At 39.5% G+C, this 17,464-nt stretch overlaps 1 protein-coding gene across 1 annotated transcript in view; it reads right to left on the bottom strand.

The window, feature by feature from the left end:
* Positions 1 to 17,464, bottom strand: part of LOC134603375 (long-chain fatty acid transport protein 2-like) — a 43,219-nt gene that overhangs the window by 20,205 nt on the left and 5,550 nt on the right. Inside the window, exons 3-6 of the mRNA XM_063449267.1 lie at positions 12,385 to 12,543; positions 10,853 to 10,977; positions 9,485 to 9,679; positions 2,211 to 2,301 (exon numbers count right to left, since the gene is read on the bottom strand). Of these exons, the coding sequence (XP_063305337.1) occupies positions 2,211 to 2,301; positions 9,485 to 9,679; positions 10,853 to 10,977; positions 12,385 to 12,543 (570 nt within the window). The remainder of the gene's footprint in view (positions 1 to 2,210; positions 2,302 to 9,484; positions 9,680 to 10,852; positions 10,978 to 12,384; positions 12,544 to 17,464) is intronic.

Below are 17,464 nucleotides of genomic sequence, written 5' to 3'. Positions count from 1 at the left end.
ATTTTATCAAAAAATTGGGCCAAAGGGAGATGCAATGGACTTTTCATTTAAACACTATGCAGCCCAATGGTCTCAATGATGATTTTGAGTTATGTCATTTTTTAACTTAAATCATTTTTCATCATTTTTTAACTTAAATCATATTTTTTTACTTAAATGGTTTTAGCAGTATATGCTTTTTATATATTTATTTTTTAATATTTTTACATATTCATTTTTTATTTGTTATACTAAATCATCATTGAACTTGGTTGCTAACATAATAGAGATCCACTTACTAATATTCTGTATCTGCCTAGAGGAGTATATTTCCCTTTTTCCTTTTTTTCACTCATTTTTGTGTGCATGCAGTGGCACTTTAAATAAAGAATAATAGATGGCTTCTATTTTGGGATAAATATAGTCTATAAATTAGTCTGTGAAGAACATGCAATAATATTATTTCTCTTTCTCCTTTTAATTCCCTGTCTGTACACTGCTTTGTCAAAGAAAGGGCATTTGCCCAACTTTAAAATGGACGAAACGGCACTGTAAGCCTTAACTTGAGAACACGCCCAATTTGTGACGCGATACGTGACGCTCTATGTTACGTGATTTGGCTCAGAGAACGGAGCACTTTCATCACTAGCGGAGCACAGCTGTTCATTAAAGAAGGACAGCTGATTGGAGGAGGGATTAATTGGAGGACCATACAGGAGGAGGAACATGATATTTAAATGAAGAACAGCAGCAAACATACTACCGATCGAGAAAGCTGATCTTAGCACAGCGAAACGCGTCTCGGCTGGAGGATTGAAGATTCTATTTATTATATATATACTTTTTATGATATTTATATTATTTTGTTTATATTTAATTTGTACATTTTTACTACTTATTCAATAAATTCTGTTTTAATTTGGAATCCATCTTCCATTGTTGCTGCTGAAAGAAGGATGGTAGGACCAAACTTCTTAAGGACCAAACTTCTGGAATAAAAGGGAATCATGACGTGTCAGACATGTCATGTGTCCTTAAGGGGTTAAAGGCACAGACACTTATACACCAGGAGCCAGCTATAGGGCTCCTTATCAGGTGAGAAGCCATTTTTTTTTGCTATTAGGCATTATATATTGAGACTGTCTACACTAAGGGTTCTGCTCTTCCCCTTGTTTTTTCTTTCTCATGTATGCATAAGGATCTTCTGACGCCTAAAGGATTGATTGGGTACTGTGTCACCATAAGTACACGCAGGCTGCTGAGATCTATGCCTATCCTATAGGGCTCTGCTACATGTGAGTGGGACTATATAGAACATTTTCTCACTGCATCTATTAAAAACGTTACTTGCACCATTTTGCATTTATATCTGTTACAGACACACTGTTACAGAAATACGTTTCTCATACATGCATATGTTAACCCATATGGGTGAGTTAGTTAAATTGTAAGCGCTCCACATGCACACCAGTGGTGGTTTTTATTATTAATCTCCTACACTGAGTGTACACTTGGCTATCCGTTAACAATAGCTTAGATATTCCACAACTTAGAATAACCCTTGTCAGTAAAACATTAACTGATAATGGACTCAGAGCAGTTCAGACTAAATTTTAGGAATGAAAATACTCATGCACAAACATACCACGGAAGTAAGCTAAAACAGTGACAACGATTGTTTACAAAAATGATCTTGTATTGGAAGAGCTACAAGGAATTTGTAACTGTCATTTGCAACACATTCCAATGTAGTCCAGGATTATTACATACAGACAAATGTGGCAACTACATTTTTATTATTATTAATATTAATATTATTAGCATTTGTAAACACATTTCACAGCATTTTACAATTATACAATGGAGATATATGGCAGCAAGTAACTGACAAAGAGAATCTGACAGATACAAAAGGTAAACACTTGCTCAAACAGGTTTACAATCTGTACATACGTAAGAGAGCACACGTTTGGACACCAAACTGACTGTTTTGTTATTTTGCGTCACTCTGATCCTTATTTTTTCTTATTACTAGTAGTGACCTGCATTCATTTGAATCTTGCTCGAGTTCTTCCAGTTACTACTAACCATTAGCATTTTCAGTTTGGATTTCCAAGTGAATTTCCTTATGTTATAAGTATATTCCTGACTATATCACTGAAGCTAATTCTTACAAGCACTACAGAATCTGGGAAAATATTTAAGAACACACAGAACACAACGATTTTTACCTTTTGCAACGTGCACGCAGTATCCTGCATTGTCACGAATTGGTTCCTCTTTTTCTATATCGAATTTGATTAGTTTATAAGGCCTAAAGAACTGAAACAAGAAGATACAACTACTTAACAGATTGGCAAAATGCATTATACAGATGGAGTTTCCAGCACCTTCACAGGGTATACATACTGTTTAAGATTGGTCTAATATGTGCCCACGGCCACCTTCTCAGCAGGTGGAAAGCTCTGCACTGAGCTAAGCGTGGCATTGCAGGGAGGCACTCATCTCAGCCCATGAGGTGGTCCTGCATGGCAAGGCTTAGCTTAATGCAGCTAACAGAAGCATCTTGCAAGAATTTCTGGCTCCAGAGGAAGTGGCCATGGGTAAGTGGTGGGACAAGTTCATTGCATAATGCTGCTCCCACCTATCTATCCTCACTAACACACAAGTATGTCCCGTCAAGGCCTTTTGCGCTTTGCTGAAGACTTACATCTATCTTCTGTCCATACTCCCACCTTTGATGCTTGCCTTCAAGACTTCTCAAGGGCTGCACCGTTCCTGTGGAATTCACTTCCCTCCTCCATTAGATGCTCACCCAGTCTCCTCTTTCAAAAAATCATTCATAAATCTTCATAAAAGCGTATAAATTAAACTGTTAATAGCTCCCGACTGATTCCTCTCTTGCAACTGTCATTAGTCTAATACTATCCTTACCTTTTGTGTCACTTTACCCCCACTCCCTCTAGCATGTGAGCTCATTGAGCAGGGCCCTCAACCCCTCTGTTCCTGTTGTCTAACTTGTCTGGTTACAACTACATGTCTGTTCGGCCACCCACTGTAAAGCGTTACGGAATTTGTTGGCGCTATATAAATAATAACATAATAATAATAATAATAATAATAATAACATTTCGCCAAAACATTATCAAACGGTTTCCATTTAAAAAATAAATACATTTGTTGAGCAGTTACAGATAATATGGGTAACATTAATATGAGTATCTCTCACACAGCATGTTGAAAACCATACGTGGAAATATGGGATCAGAGAAATACATTAACAGGTATGTATTAGGTTAAGTTACCAGGTGTCAAGGTGCATGCATGGTTAACCATCACTGCACATTTTTCTTAGTTATTGATGAAAGATCTAGGCTACTAAAAGCAAGGTAAAACTAAGCAAAACAGGAATCACAGTGAAGTATGAGAAGGCAACTGAATACAAGAACCAAGGAATGCTCAGCAGGGGAGTTTGCTATTCCAAGTTTGTGGGCAACCTTCTCCTGCTGTGACAATGCAGGGGATCTCAATCCCCAGAGTGTCTGATTGCAGCATTGGTGAGTAAAAATCTTTATCCAGTTTTAGGAAGCGCTGACGATTTGCTTCAGGCTCTGGGATATAAGAACCTGTAGGTCGAATAGGGCCTGAATACTCCACTTGTGTATGACTCTGGTAGTTACTCAGTCCAATGCCTGCGGTAGAAAGTGTCTCCTGCACTCTTTGGTTGGACGGAGTTGTCTCTGATCTCTCTCACCTATAGAAAATCCAGCTAAAGAATATTTTAAATATGTCATTTAGCGTGCTTAGAGTGGGTACAACCCACATTGATGGCAAATAGCTGGTTTCAGATGCTACCATCAAATTGGCAATGTGAGACAAGGCAGGTTTATACAGCAGTAAATGGACTCCCAGGACCAGAATGACCCCCGCCAGTCCAAATGGGGAGAAACAGGGGCTCTTGAATGATTGGCAAGTACATTGAGACCACAGTAGAACATCCGCCTCTCCTGCGCCTCAATAAAAAATATGCTGCCAAAAAATGAAAGCCAGTCTCCAAACTCGATAATGTAGGTATTGGTGAAATCATCTGAGTGTTCCCAAGTAGTAGCAATCTGACTTAAGGTGAAAGAGTAGGCAGATCCACCATTTATTACAATTGTAGATTTTTGCGTATTTATTTATAATCTTAATTGTTTCGGAAAAGTATAAATACAGTCTGTCACATCGAGATTTACATTATAATTCAATTTTTTTGTTTTTTTACAAGAAAGAAGAAAGAAAACATAAACCATTAAGAAAATGTATTTGTATATAATTATAATTCTATATAAATCAAACAAACACATGGCAGACGATTTGATATGAAGAGTCCGGCTATACAAAGTATGTATATTTATTATTCACTCTTTGACAACTTTCTCCTGTTTCTTTTTCATCCAACAGTTTTTCAATGCGAGGTTTCTACAATTGTTTATCAATGCTTTCAATTTTTTATTATCTAGTCAAATTAAAAGTGACTTTATATGGCAATGCTATCTCCTATTCATATGGACCACCTAGAATTCATTCCTATGGAAACCATTTGACCATTCCTTCCAAAAATCAAACTTAACCCCTTAAGGACCAAACTTCTGTAATTAAAGGGAATCATGACTTGTCAGACATGTCATGTGTCCTTAACCCATTAAGGACACATGACATGTGTGACATGTCATGATTCCCTGATTCCCTTTTTAATCTTTACTTAGTATTAGTAAATGTGGCTGAAAGACCACTTTAGGTCTTTCAGCCTTTTGGTAGATAGCTCCCTAATACCGTGTGAATTAGGGAGTTATCTACTAAGCGGCTGCTTATTTTATGTTATTTTTAAGTGATTTCCCTATCCACATTTGTTTGCAGGGCACTTGTCTTACTCTTACCCCCATTTCACTTCCTCTTGCAGCCCTCTAGCCCTTTCCAGTAATCTTTTAGAGCCATTTTTGTGGCCAAAAGTTTGGGTTCCCATTGACTTCAATGGGGTTCAGGTTCGGGGTCAAGTTCGAGCCCGAACCTGGACTTTTTTTCAAAGTTCGTCCGAACCCAACGGACCCGAACATCCAGGTGTCCGCTCAACTCTAATGATGACCTTAACTGGAGCCTGTACTCTATATCTGATGTTTTTTTTTATGAGTATATCTGTCATTGCCTCGAATAGACGCTTCTTGGATCTCGTGTGGAATAAGTCCGGTCTTGTTGAAGAGGTACTTTCATGTGATTGCTTTTTTGGCTTTTAAGATATGTGTCTTTCAAGCGTGATGTAGAGCAACAAAAAAGCACATCCCTTTGTCAATCAGCTGCTGAACCACGGGGCTTTCCCGTTCTGTAGTATCTGTCCCAAATATATGTATAACCTTCATGTATAATACCTAATTTAGAGAAAAATTCAGACAAAAAATGCTCCAGGTTTTTATTGGTGACAAATTCTGGCATATCTCTCAACCTTAGATAATTTCTTCTGGAGCGGCCTTCCAAAGCCACAATTTTTTGTTCCAAAGCCACAATTTTTTTTCTCACTCTGTTTATTTGCTTCTTTATACATCAAGACTTGTGCCTCAAGGCTATCCATTTTTCTTCATTTTCTTTAACTCTTTTCCCTAATGCAGCTATTTCTTTTTTCAAATCTTGCATATTTAATTGATTTCTTGCTTGAATTTTCCACACTGTAGATCAAATGCTGTTAAAAGGTGCTCTTGAGATATGGGTTGGAGATTATTCTGTCTTTCTCTGAATCATCCACTAAATGTGATCTTGTTTCCTCCGATTCATTTATTATAGATTTCTCAAGGCTTATATTTCTATTATGAGGAGAAAAAAGAAGGTAATGTTTTTTCAGTCTTGGTTTCTTTTTTCTTTGTAGGTGGTTTATTTTCTGGTGGTCTTTTCCCAGCCATCATTCCTTTTTTCCCCCTTTCTTTCTCTTCCTTCTCTGAAACTTCTACTTATTATGTTAAATAATGTAAAAAAAAAACCATAAAAAACCCATGAACAAAATATGTAGACACCTATTATATTAGATTTTTATTATCTATGCTTCATTTTGTCTTTACTACCGTACAAATATATTTAATTTTGGTTTGGATTGTACAGTACTTTAACCAAATAGTTCACTTTATATTGGATGAACGGATACTAGTTTATATTTCTTTCCTCAGAAATTCTTATATTTCAGCTTGTTTCAAAAAAATATTACTTTAAGTCAATGACAATGACTCTAAATTCAACTTCCTCTTTAAATATCCAAGAGTAAGTGATCGCAGATTGAAAAGCTGTCAAAAAGTTTCAGTAACTTTACAATCAATTGCACTTGTGTAGCAGACATTGCCCATCTGTTACTGCGTATTGATATTTCATTTAAAATGGTGTGTTCAATTAACACAGCAGCAACTACAACTATACATGAGCAGTGTCTGCAATAAGCATATTTAGAAGATACCTATGTCTTTTATGCTTATTAGAAAGAAAAAAAAAATTAAAATATTCAATAATAACAGTAGTTGGGTCTTCTTTAAGAGTACTTGTTAATTAATTGTCCAAAAGTAAATTCAAGAGAAAATTTAATATATTTTATATGGGAGCTGATGTTACATTTAAATCAGTGTGCTTCTTTTGTTCTGATTTTTTCAAGCTTTCATCCAATATTCCTCGTTATATTTCATGTTGCTCCGTAATGCTTTCACTACTTGAGGAAGTAAGCGTTTCTCTCCCTCTCCAAAGTGTCATTCATCCAGACTCATAGCTCGGCGACCACCAAAGTCCTGCTGCAGAATGGAAAACACCAGACTCCATTTCCAAACCCAAAAGGTCTCAATTGCTCCTTCTCTAAAAGAAAAGTCCTTTGGCAAACTCCTCAGCTGTTTAAAGGGACCTTATTGGCGTCTGCTTTGTAGTCTCCACTATCTCCAGCCTTGGCATAAATCACTCCCATGCCAGCTCCACCTCGCCACGTACTTGACAACGCCCCACCACCTTTCCCATTGAAAACTATTTTGAATACTCTGCAGAGGAGCTATGACAAGTCTCGCCACCCAACTGTTTGTTATTTTACCTTGAGTTTTCTACTTGGCCTGTTAGGAGTACCTTGAAGGTATCACATTATATATATATATATATATATATATATATATATATATATATATATATCTTAGCGTGCATTTATTAACATGCAAATTATAGCTATCCACAGTTAAATTCTTACTTAAAGTGTCTCTGGCATCTCAAATTTACATTTCTCCTATTGTTTCCTCTTCTCTTCCTCTTTCAGAATCTGTTATTTGTTTCTTCATTTCTGATCTATTTTGCTTTAAAACATAATACAAAGTAGGGACTACTTTGTCTTATTTTTTCCTACACTTGACAATGATGACAAAACTGTCAAGTTAACAAAGGGTGAAGCTTGCCTTAAGCCTTTGTCAAGAATGCCAAGTGTAAGAAAAATACATAAGACAAAATAGTCTCAATTTTGTCTCGTTTTAAAGAGAAATGAAGGAAAGAAGAACAGATTCTGAAAGATGAAGAGGCGAGAAGACAATAGGAGAAAGGCAGGTTTGAGCTGACAGAGCCACTTTAATCCTTCACGGTGTTCCTCTGAAGTATCAGGATATTCAACAATGAAAATTCTACTTGGAGAACTATAAAAATTAGTCTCAAATCAAAATCAATTATTTTGGCTAACTTAATTTAGACTGATAGGGAATCAGCAGGTTGTAAAAGAGGGGAACTCGACTGAAGAGTTAACTGTGTCCAAGTCTCCTCCAGCCCTTCATGTCTGTCCAACACCCCATTTGTTTTTCTCTTTCTTTCTGTCTTCATTTTCTTTGAATATTACTGCACTCACAAGGTTATTCACTAAAGGGTGAATTGTGAGGAATTTTGAATTTAAGACTGATGTAGAAGAATTAAAAAAAAACAGTCAACTGTGTTTTCGGTTTGGTAATTTTGATTTCAAATGTACAATTGACGACCACACTTTAATATCTAACCCTGTCAATTTGTTTCATATAATTCCTTTACTGCTGTCCTATTCCTGGTATTTTTTACCATTAGACATGCATTCTGAAATGCAAATTCAATTGTATGTACTCCATGAAACCTCATTCTGTTAATGATTATGGCCTCAATTTAATACTTTTGCATAAAACTCAAATGATTGAATATTTTTGGATACAATTTCAAAATATAAACATTTCCAATTTTTTTCCAAATATATATTAAAAAAAATGATATTCGAAAATATTTTACAATTTAAAAAATTATCCAAAAATATTAAAGGACCACTATAGGCACCCAGACCACTTCAGTTTAATGAAGTGGTCTGGGTGCCAGGTCCATCTAGGATTAACCCTGCCTGCTGTAAACATAGCAGTTTCAGAGAAACTGCTATGTTTACATATGGGTTAATCCAGCCTCTAGTGGCTGTCTCATTGAAAGCTGCTAGAGGCGCTTCCGCACTTCTCACTGTGATTTTCACAGTGAGAAGACGCCAGCGTCCATAGGAAAGCATTGAGAATGCTTTCCTATGGACTGGCAGAATGCGCGTGCGGCTCTTGCCGCGCATGCACATTCAGCCGATGACGTCGGAAGGAGGAGGGTCCCCAGCGCTGAGGGAGCCCGGCGCTGGAGAAAGGTGAGTGTTTAACCCTCTTCCTCCCCCTTCAGCCCATCGGGAATGGGACCCTGAGGGTGGGGGCACCCTCAGGTCACTATAGTGCCAGGAAAACGAGTTTGTTTTCCTGACACTATAGGGGTCCTTTAAACAATTTAAAAGCTTATCCAAAAATATTAAATAGAGACATTGTCATGAGGTGTTACCCTAACTTGCAGGATATGGGAAATCCACCAAGTGAAGGTCTATAAAAGACGTATTATCGTGACTTATAGTGAACGTACGTAATGCTATTAATAGATAGACAGATAAAAAAGTCAGAAATACCCAAGTTCAGGATTACAGAAATAGAGAGATACAAATAAACGGGAGTCGAGTCAGGATTCTAGAAGTACACAAATATCAATAAATAAGCCAAGATCAGTATCAGAAATACAAGAGAAACGTACAGGAATACAAAAGAAACTGGTTGAAACCATGATAGGGCACTAAATAAAGGCATTTACACATCACCTCTGCGACTCCAAAAAGTGCGAGAACAAGATCGCCTAGGTGATGTGGACACTTTAGAAATTGGTGTGACATTTCGCAAATGCTTAATATAAGGACAGTCCATTTGAGCAGGCATCTGAATTTCTATGGAAAGTTAAGCCAAGCAGCTGAGTGATGCACTCGGCACTGAGAAGAGGAGGGGTTCAACGGCATTGAATGGGGAAGTATGTTAACAGTATACTACACATGTCTATGTGAAGGCCGGCCCTGCGGCTGAATGGTGCATTCGGCCCATGCGACCTGTGAAGAGGTTGCAATGTTATTGAGTTTTGTATTTTATATTAAAAAATAAAATAAAACATGAAGTCTTACCTTAATGAGGAAGCTGGATCTACCAACTGCACCAACTTTTCCAGTGTAATTAAAGAAAAGTATGTTTCCTTCGGTTGCTGCATAGAACTCAAAGATATTGATGTCTCCAAACCTTTGAACAAACTCTTTCCAGATATCTGCCCGGAGTCCATTCCCTATGGCAAGTCGTACACAGTGATCCTTATCATTGTCTTTCTAAGAGAGGGGGAAACAAAATACACGTATCATGATATGCTACTTATTAGTTGAGGTTTCTGAAATTAATTATAAAACTAAATGAAGGAAAAAACAAACAAAATCATTATATTTCTCACTGGAATATTAACTCAAAACCCTGCAATTAAGATGTTATTCTGTTGGATGTGCAATATAACAGCCAAATTAATCACAATTTGTCTATGGTAATATTCTATTGCACTCATTAAAAAAATTACCAGATAAAATGTATCACATGAACCAGCCATTTGTCAAATACAATTAATATAGAAAAAAAAAAAATTTAGTCTGTCCTTAAGGTAGAGGTCACTACTGTGATACCGTGATATGTGTATTATCTTTAGACTTCTCAGTAAATAGTGGACTCTCACCCACTGTGACTTCCTATGCCATGAGTCTGTTGACAGTGATCTGCTGTTCATGTAAGGCCCATGATTGTCCCAAACATAATTACAAACGTATCTAACATTGTACCTGAAGATCCAACACTCTCATAAAAAATATATATATACATATTGACGAGCCACTTTTTCTGAATCAGAAATTAGAATATTGCTTATAAGAAACTTATAAGAAACTTACTCAAGCTTATTAAAAACTTGCTTGAAAGGTAGTAAGTTTCTAGGCATATTTAAATGCTCTATGTTTATGACTGATGTCTAACAAACCTTGAAGGAACTTTGAGGCAACTGTCTCAATGAAAAACTTTCGCTTTTGCCCCAATCCAACCAATCCGTGACCTATCCATAAGAATACTGGAAAAGTGCATTGGCCATGCCCGACAGATTTATACATGTGTAGTTGGAAGATCTCTTCACTTTGCAATTTCCTGACAGGAGGAAAACAGTGAAAGTCTGATCATTTTGACCATTCAGATCAGGCTGCAGTGTGTAAAGGGGGAGCTGGGTGGGTAAAGGGGGATTGAAGAAATTTCCTAAGCTGAGAGGCGTGCCCAACAATGCAATCCGATCACGTTTATAGTAAGTTCATAAATGTTTATCACGTTCTTTTTAAAGTCTTTCTTGCTTTATTTTGTATTTATTTTGTGTATTTGTTTAAAAGTGTTTGCTTGCTGGTTTAAAAAATAATTGTAAAGTGATTGTATGTCCCTTTAATTCATATTATTGTGTACACACATACTTATTACGATACCTTAGGGGTATTGCACAGATACCGCAGCAGTTCTCCGATGTAATGGATAACAGTTACATTGTATTTCCTGCAGTCATCCCAAAACTGACTGACTGAAAACTTTTTTCGTAAAACAAGGCTTGCACCTGCAAAGAAAATAGAAAATCCACTCAGGATCATCAGCAGATAGATATTCAGCATGATTAACAGCATTATTAAAGAATAACTGTCACCTCTTACACCATTTAATAAATCATTGAAAGTTATCTAAAACTTGTGTCAATCTTTTTTTTTTCCATGAAATGCTCTGTTTTCCTTTAAATTTATAATACAGTTTTAGCAAATGGCATCCTAATCCAGTTCGGACAAGGTAAAGCCAATGCGAGCACTAATAATAAAGAGGAGAAATAGAAACATTGTTTAATATCTCCTTTGCTCTGTGTGCTCTCTGCTGACTACCAGGTGCAAATGGCAGAGTTTATATAACAAAGACTGACAGAGAGCCAAGATGGAGCTGTCCAATTGCAGGATAAATAGGTGTAGATTTATACATTTACTTTTCACAATTCATAAGTAGATATTTTTTAAATATAGGGGAATAGTAAACATTATATTAAAAAATCCTGGGAAGTGAGTGCGCCCCTTTAACGGGAAAATCCCTCCTCGTGGTTAAACATGACATGCTGTTTGTCTATTAACATTCATAACATGATAGAAGTTTTAATAAAAGTCCAATATAGGACTGAAACATTGAACTTGTTGCTGTGACACTGAATCTTCTTCAATAGAGGCAGTTATATTCACCTAAAATACATCCTTTGGGTACTCTCTTCATTTGTCTGCCTGCCTGCTTGTTATCTATCTATCTATCTATCTGTCTGTCTGTCTGTCTGTCTGTCTATCTGTCTATCTATCTATCTATCCTACATACATTCACGTTCCAATATCATCCCCAATGACAGGTTATTGAATGGGTTATAGAGGAATATCCAGTTATTATGGCACCAAAATATTAAATAGAGTTGCACAATGGGTAAATACAAGTTATTGTAACAAAACAAATTTTACATAAAAATAATGTCCAGAGAAAAGGCAGTGTTTACCTTGCTGCCTAGGAACACCTCTACTAGCAGTCATTCAGACAGCCACTAAAGGTACTTCCTAATCCAGTGCTGTGCATCACCGACGTGCAGCATCTCCACGCTCTGCATTGATTTAGTGCATCTCTATGAGGAGATGCTGATCGGCGCAGCGTTTGGCCACACATGCGCAAATGCCTTTTTTTGCTATTCTGTAAGAAAGCATTGCATTTACTGAGATCATCAAGTTTGATGATTTTTTAATTCATCTTTTTCACCTCTATATCTGCACACTATGCTGGTGCGATGCATTATTGGGTTGGAATAGAATTTTTTTTCGAGGGCTGCTTTTCGTTCCTAGTCTAGCCCTGAGTTAGGTGTGGGAATTCAGATACCCAAACTATGATGTACAATATATAAAATAGGTATGTATGGGATTCCAAGATTAGGTTTTAAGGGAATAAAGTACTGTACCTTGCTGGATACATCCACGGATTCCAATCATAAGGCCGGCACTGTGATAAAGAGGTAAAGGTATATACAGTACATCTTCGGATGTTAAACCTGATAATGTAGATATTGACGAACTCCTTAAGAGACGGCCTTGGGATATAATAGCAGCCTTCGGAAGTCCTGTCAGGAAAACATAAATATTCTTATTAATCTACGTTGGTGTCACATCAAATAAACAAATGTATTGTAAACAGCGAAATTGTTGGCAAACAAAACGGTAAAATAATAACATGGTAACATAGCAATTTATAGTCACAAACTATAAGTTAATTACATTCATCTCTTTACCCGATGATTATCCAATAAAAAGCAAGAAACACACTGTACCTTTAAGCAAGTTCCTCCATATTTTAAACTTTCAGAAATTATACTTTTTAAAATCGTCCACCTTAGTACATCTGATGGATAGCTTGTCATATCTACACACTCTGATCCAAACACATGGTATGCTCTACCTATGCCTCTATAGGATATTGTGTATGGATTTCCCTGTCCCTTCCTCATTGCACACACTTGAAAATTATGTTAGCTTTAGTGTACTAATAATCTTAATTTTAATAATGACAGGATGCAAGTATTTTGCATAATCTTTCTTTACTAACTCCATAGCAGCAAAGAAAAGTTATGAGAAAACTGACTTGGGTTCAACTGTAGGTTCCAATGAAAATTACGAAGAAGGGCCAATCGAAAAACCATCTTGGGCTCAAGTGTAGGATCCATTTAAACTGAAAAGAGAATATAAATAGTTTTAATCTCCAGAAAGAGTTGCATAAATATGTATACCCTGACTGTCTATGCTACGTATAATACATATAGTACAAACCAGTCCTCCCCAACTAGTGTAACTAACTAAAACAAACAACTCCTGTATAAAGCCAGCGACAAAGTCACAAGTGGAAAAACAATGTTAGTGTAGGCAATACATAGTATGGACATATCATAAAGGTAAATCATAAGCAAAGCCATTCAGAAAAAGGGAGGGAGAATAGTAAGAGAAAAGAAAGGGGGGTTGGGGGGTGATAGTCTCCTCCTGTCATTATTAAAATTAAGAATATTAGTACACTAAAGCTAACAATCTTCACATGACAGGAGGACATATTTTGCAGTTTCAATGCTGAAATAAAAGAGCAAAAGCTGAATTTGACAGAGGTTGGAAATAGAACGTTGGAAAAGTAGATGCTCTCGTCCAATCCGCAGCCCATGGGATGTCGGGAAGTGAGACCCCAGCCGAGAAGGCAGATGAGGCTGTAGTTCCTCGTACAGAGTGTGCTCCAAAGACCTGATCAATCCCTGTCAGAGAAAGCAGCCAACGAACCCATCTGGCCAAAGTAGTGACCGAAACTGGACCATACGGGCGAATGTAAGAGATGAGAAGTTGACGGGAGGAAGGAAACCGCAACGTTGCGGTAGCATCCACATAGCAACATAGAGTCAAGACCACACAAAGTTGTGGATCTGAAGGGAAAAAGGTATAGAAAACTGAGGAAGAATTAGATTTGGTGTGGCGTGAGACCTGAAAGGTAACCCCCGCCGGGCAAAAGGTAAACGCATCGGCGTCAAATGCGCGGACGTTTGAGACCCGTCGAAAGGAGACCAAGCAGAGGAGAAAGGTGAATTTGTCTGTAAGCTGGTGAAGGGACAGCTTATCGTTCAGAGGCTAATCTCGCAAAAATTGCAAGACAATACCGACGTCCCAAAGTCATGTATATTTGGGTTCCGGAGGGTCTGAAGTCTGCAAATGAGGGGATCTTGTCCAACTGGGATCCCTTGGGATGGAATATGTGCTATGGAAATGGCTGACCGTACCACGTTAATGGACCGATATGATTTCCCAGTTGCAAACAGAGAGGTGAGAAAATTTAGGATAGAGGGAACAGGCGCAGTAAAGGGATTGAGATCCCATCCCAAACACCAATTGGCACAAGATTGCCACGCAGACAGGTAACATCTTCTAGTTCCTGGTGCCCAGGAGTCCCATAATTAGCTTCCTGCAATAATTCTCCGACATGCCACGAACCCCAGAAAGTGTCCAGGCCACCAAGAGAAGGCGACCTTCCATGACTAGAGGAAGGGTTCCTGAGGATCCTCTGGTCGGAAGGCAGGAGGAGGGGATCCCTGCATGATAGATCCAGAAGTTCCAGGAACTTTGCCATAATGGTATTAGAAGCGTCAGCGCCACTCTCTGCAATCAGTTCCGATGATGAGCTCTCACTATCATTGTGAAGGGCAGTAGGGCATAGGCTTTGCAGTTCAGCCACGGTTGCAGAAATGCATCCACTGCTAGGCTCTCCGGGTCTGGTAGCCAACTGTAGAAGTCCTTTGTCTGTCAGTTGTTGCATGAACCGAACAAGTCGAGGGAGAAAGGGCCTCTTTGTTTGTTCAGAGAAGCAAAAACATGAGTGGCCAGCTGCCAGTCACTGCCATCTCGCCAGTGGCGTAAATACCAATCCACTGTGAGGTTGGATTCTCCCGGCAGATGTTCCACTACCAGCGTAATGTTGCAGGGTAGGCAGTAGTAAAAAAATCTCTTTTGTTAGTTCCACCAATGCCTGAGAGCGTGTGCCTCCAAGGTGGTTGATATAACACACTGCTGAGATATTGCCCATCCGAAGCAGGATGCAACAATTGGATTTTCCTTTCACCAGACTGCGGAGGGCAAACAAACCTGCCAGGAGCTCCAAGCAGTGTACGTGCAATGACAGTTCTTCAGAGGTCCAGACTCCTCCCGTGGACGTGTCACCATCCATCGCTCCCCAACCCGATCGCCTGGCATCCGATTCCAGCATGAAATCTGTTGTCTTCCGAATGTGGCTTGGCCATTCCAGGCCTGCATGCAGTTCAGCCACCAGTGTAGCTCCACCCGGACGTCGTCCAACATCGGGACAGGTTGATCTACGTTGGGTTTTGTTGTAGGAATCTGGTCTTGAGGCGTTGCATGGCCCTGTAGTGTAATATAGCCTGTATGGATGAGGACAGAAGACCTACTATCAGTGCCAGTAGGTGCTGAGATATGGATGTCATGCGAAGAACCTTCCAGATCTCCCTGCGGATGGAGGTGACCTTTGCAGCTGGAAGACGAAGGGTTTGAAGCCTAGAAATTGGACCAATTGTATTGGATCCAGCGCAGACTTGGCACGATTAATTACGAAGCTTAGCGATTCCAGCAGGTGTACGGTGAGGGGCCGAGCTGAGGATGAATGGGAGGCAAGTGAACTGCCAATCTGTTCCGTGCCAGCAGAAATGAAGGAAGGAGCGACTCCGTTCGTGGACGGGGATAGTCAGGTAAGCGTCCTTGATATCTAGACGGATGAATCAGTTGTTGTCTCAAAGTAGATCCCGGAGGAGATGGATGCCCTCCATTTTGAAGTGTCTGTATGTTTAGATCCCTGAGGTTGATAACTGGGCAAAATTATTCAGTCTTCGTCTTGACCAGGAAAATGTTGCTGAAGAATCCGGTCGAATCTGGAGCCGGTTGAATAGAGCCCTTGGCACTTAGTTCCCGTAATTCGTAATCTATCAGATGAGCATCCGCTAGCGTTACATGGAACAGACGAGGTGGAACTCGTTCGACTGGGTTCGTCTCGAATTCTATGTGGTAACCTCGCACGGTTTGTAGGATACATGCGTCCATGGAGAGGTCTGCCCAGTTCTAAAAAAAAAAAAGAGAAATACGACCTGCGATCTGGAAGGGTAAAATGCTCAGGAGCGTCCTCGACCTCTTCGACCACGGTCTGATCCCCTGGAGTAGTGGAATCTCTGGCGATTGGCCGAATCCGGGAAGAAAGACTGCCTGATGGCCAGAAATGGCTAGTGGCACAGCTCCTTTGCAGACCAGCCCAGCCCAAAACACCTCTGGTATTAGAGCTTTCTGCATTGATGATTGAGCTTTGTTGAGGGATGCAATTATGTTTATCCTCTAGTTGAGCTCTTTGAGAAAAGCCTCTCCAAATAGATTACCCTGTGCCAGGGGTCTGAGCTCTTTATCCCCCAATTCCAGTAGCTTGTTGTTGATACGGTATAGTACTGCTCAGCGTCTCTCAGATGAGAGAGCCACATTAGTATTCCCGATGAAGCAGAAGCACCTTTGTGAACACACTTGGGTGTCATGTGCCCACTCATGCACCGTCTCTGGGGCAAAGCTGTCTGTCCACTCATAGGCATCATCTGCCAGGTCCATCACTCTTGCTAGAGGTCCAATGGAGTCAAGGAGTTTATCCTGAGCCCCTTGAATCGTTGCTCCACCCCTTTGCGTGGTTCCGGACCCCCACGGGACATGAAAGTCAGCATAAGCTGATAAAAGTCGGGTATATGAGCCACCTTGTCTGGTAGAATGGGGCAAGGGCACTCAGACTTCATGCGTTTCTGCACCTCCTTATCTAGGGGTTTTCAGAGCCAGAAGTGAATAAACTTCACAAGTTGTTCAGGGGGTCCATTCCTCAAAGTGGGGATTGCGTATGTTTCTGTGTTTGAACATCCGTAGACCAGAGGCATCCAGGAAGACCTCTGTCAGGGTGGCGGTCCGGTTCCCGGGACCCAGACACTGTCCGGGCGGTGGTGTGTGGACCGGGACCCAGTATGCCTGATGTTTAGAGTAGGAGTCACAGTGTGGAGGTGGATTAGCAGTGTCTGGTGCAGGGTAACCGCACGCCCCCTGGTGTTGAGCACCAGCATTTGTGCAGCCACATACCAAGACCCTGAATCAGCTTATGTGGATCCCAGGAACTAGGAAATTAAGCAGACCTCCCAGGAGCTAAATAGGGAGGCTCTGCAGCAAGATTGTATCCAGTACAGAAACAAGGCAAGACTAGAGATAGGCACCATACATGAAAACAAGACAGAACTAATAGAACCCAGAACCAAAGAAGGAAGCTAAACCCAGAACATGTACACAAGACATGAGGGAAACATGAACACAACATGGGCATGACTGGACAGGACTGGACATGGACTGGGTATACAAACTAAAACAAGACAAGATAAGATAGGCAAAACAAGAGGAAAAATAACTAAGCACTATATATGGAAATCATGGGGATTTAGT

The sequence above is a fragment of the Pelobates fuscus genome, chromosome 3 (genome assembly GCF_036172605.1).
Source record: "Pelobates fuscus isolate aPelFus1 chromosome 3, aPelFus1.pri, whole genome shotgun sequence".
In the NCBI taxonomy this organism is placed as follows: Eukaryota; Metazoa; Chordata; class Amphibia; order Anura; family Pelobatidae; genus Pelobates; species Pelobates fuscus.
The sequence above is the reverse complement of the archived record's forward strand: the minus strand, read 5'-3'. Positions and strand labels throughout refer to the sequence as shown.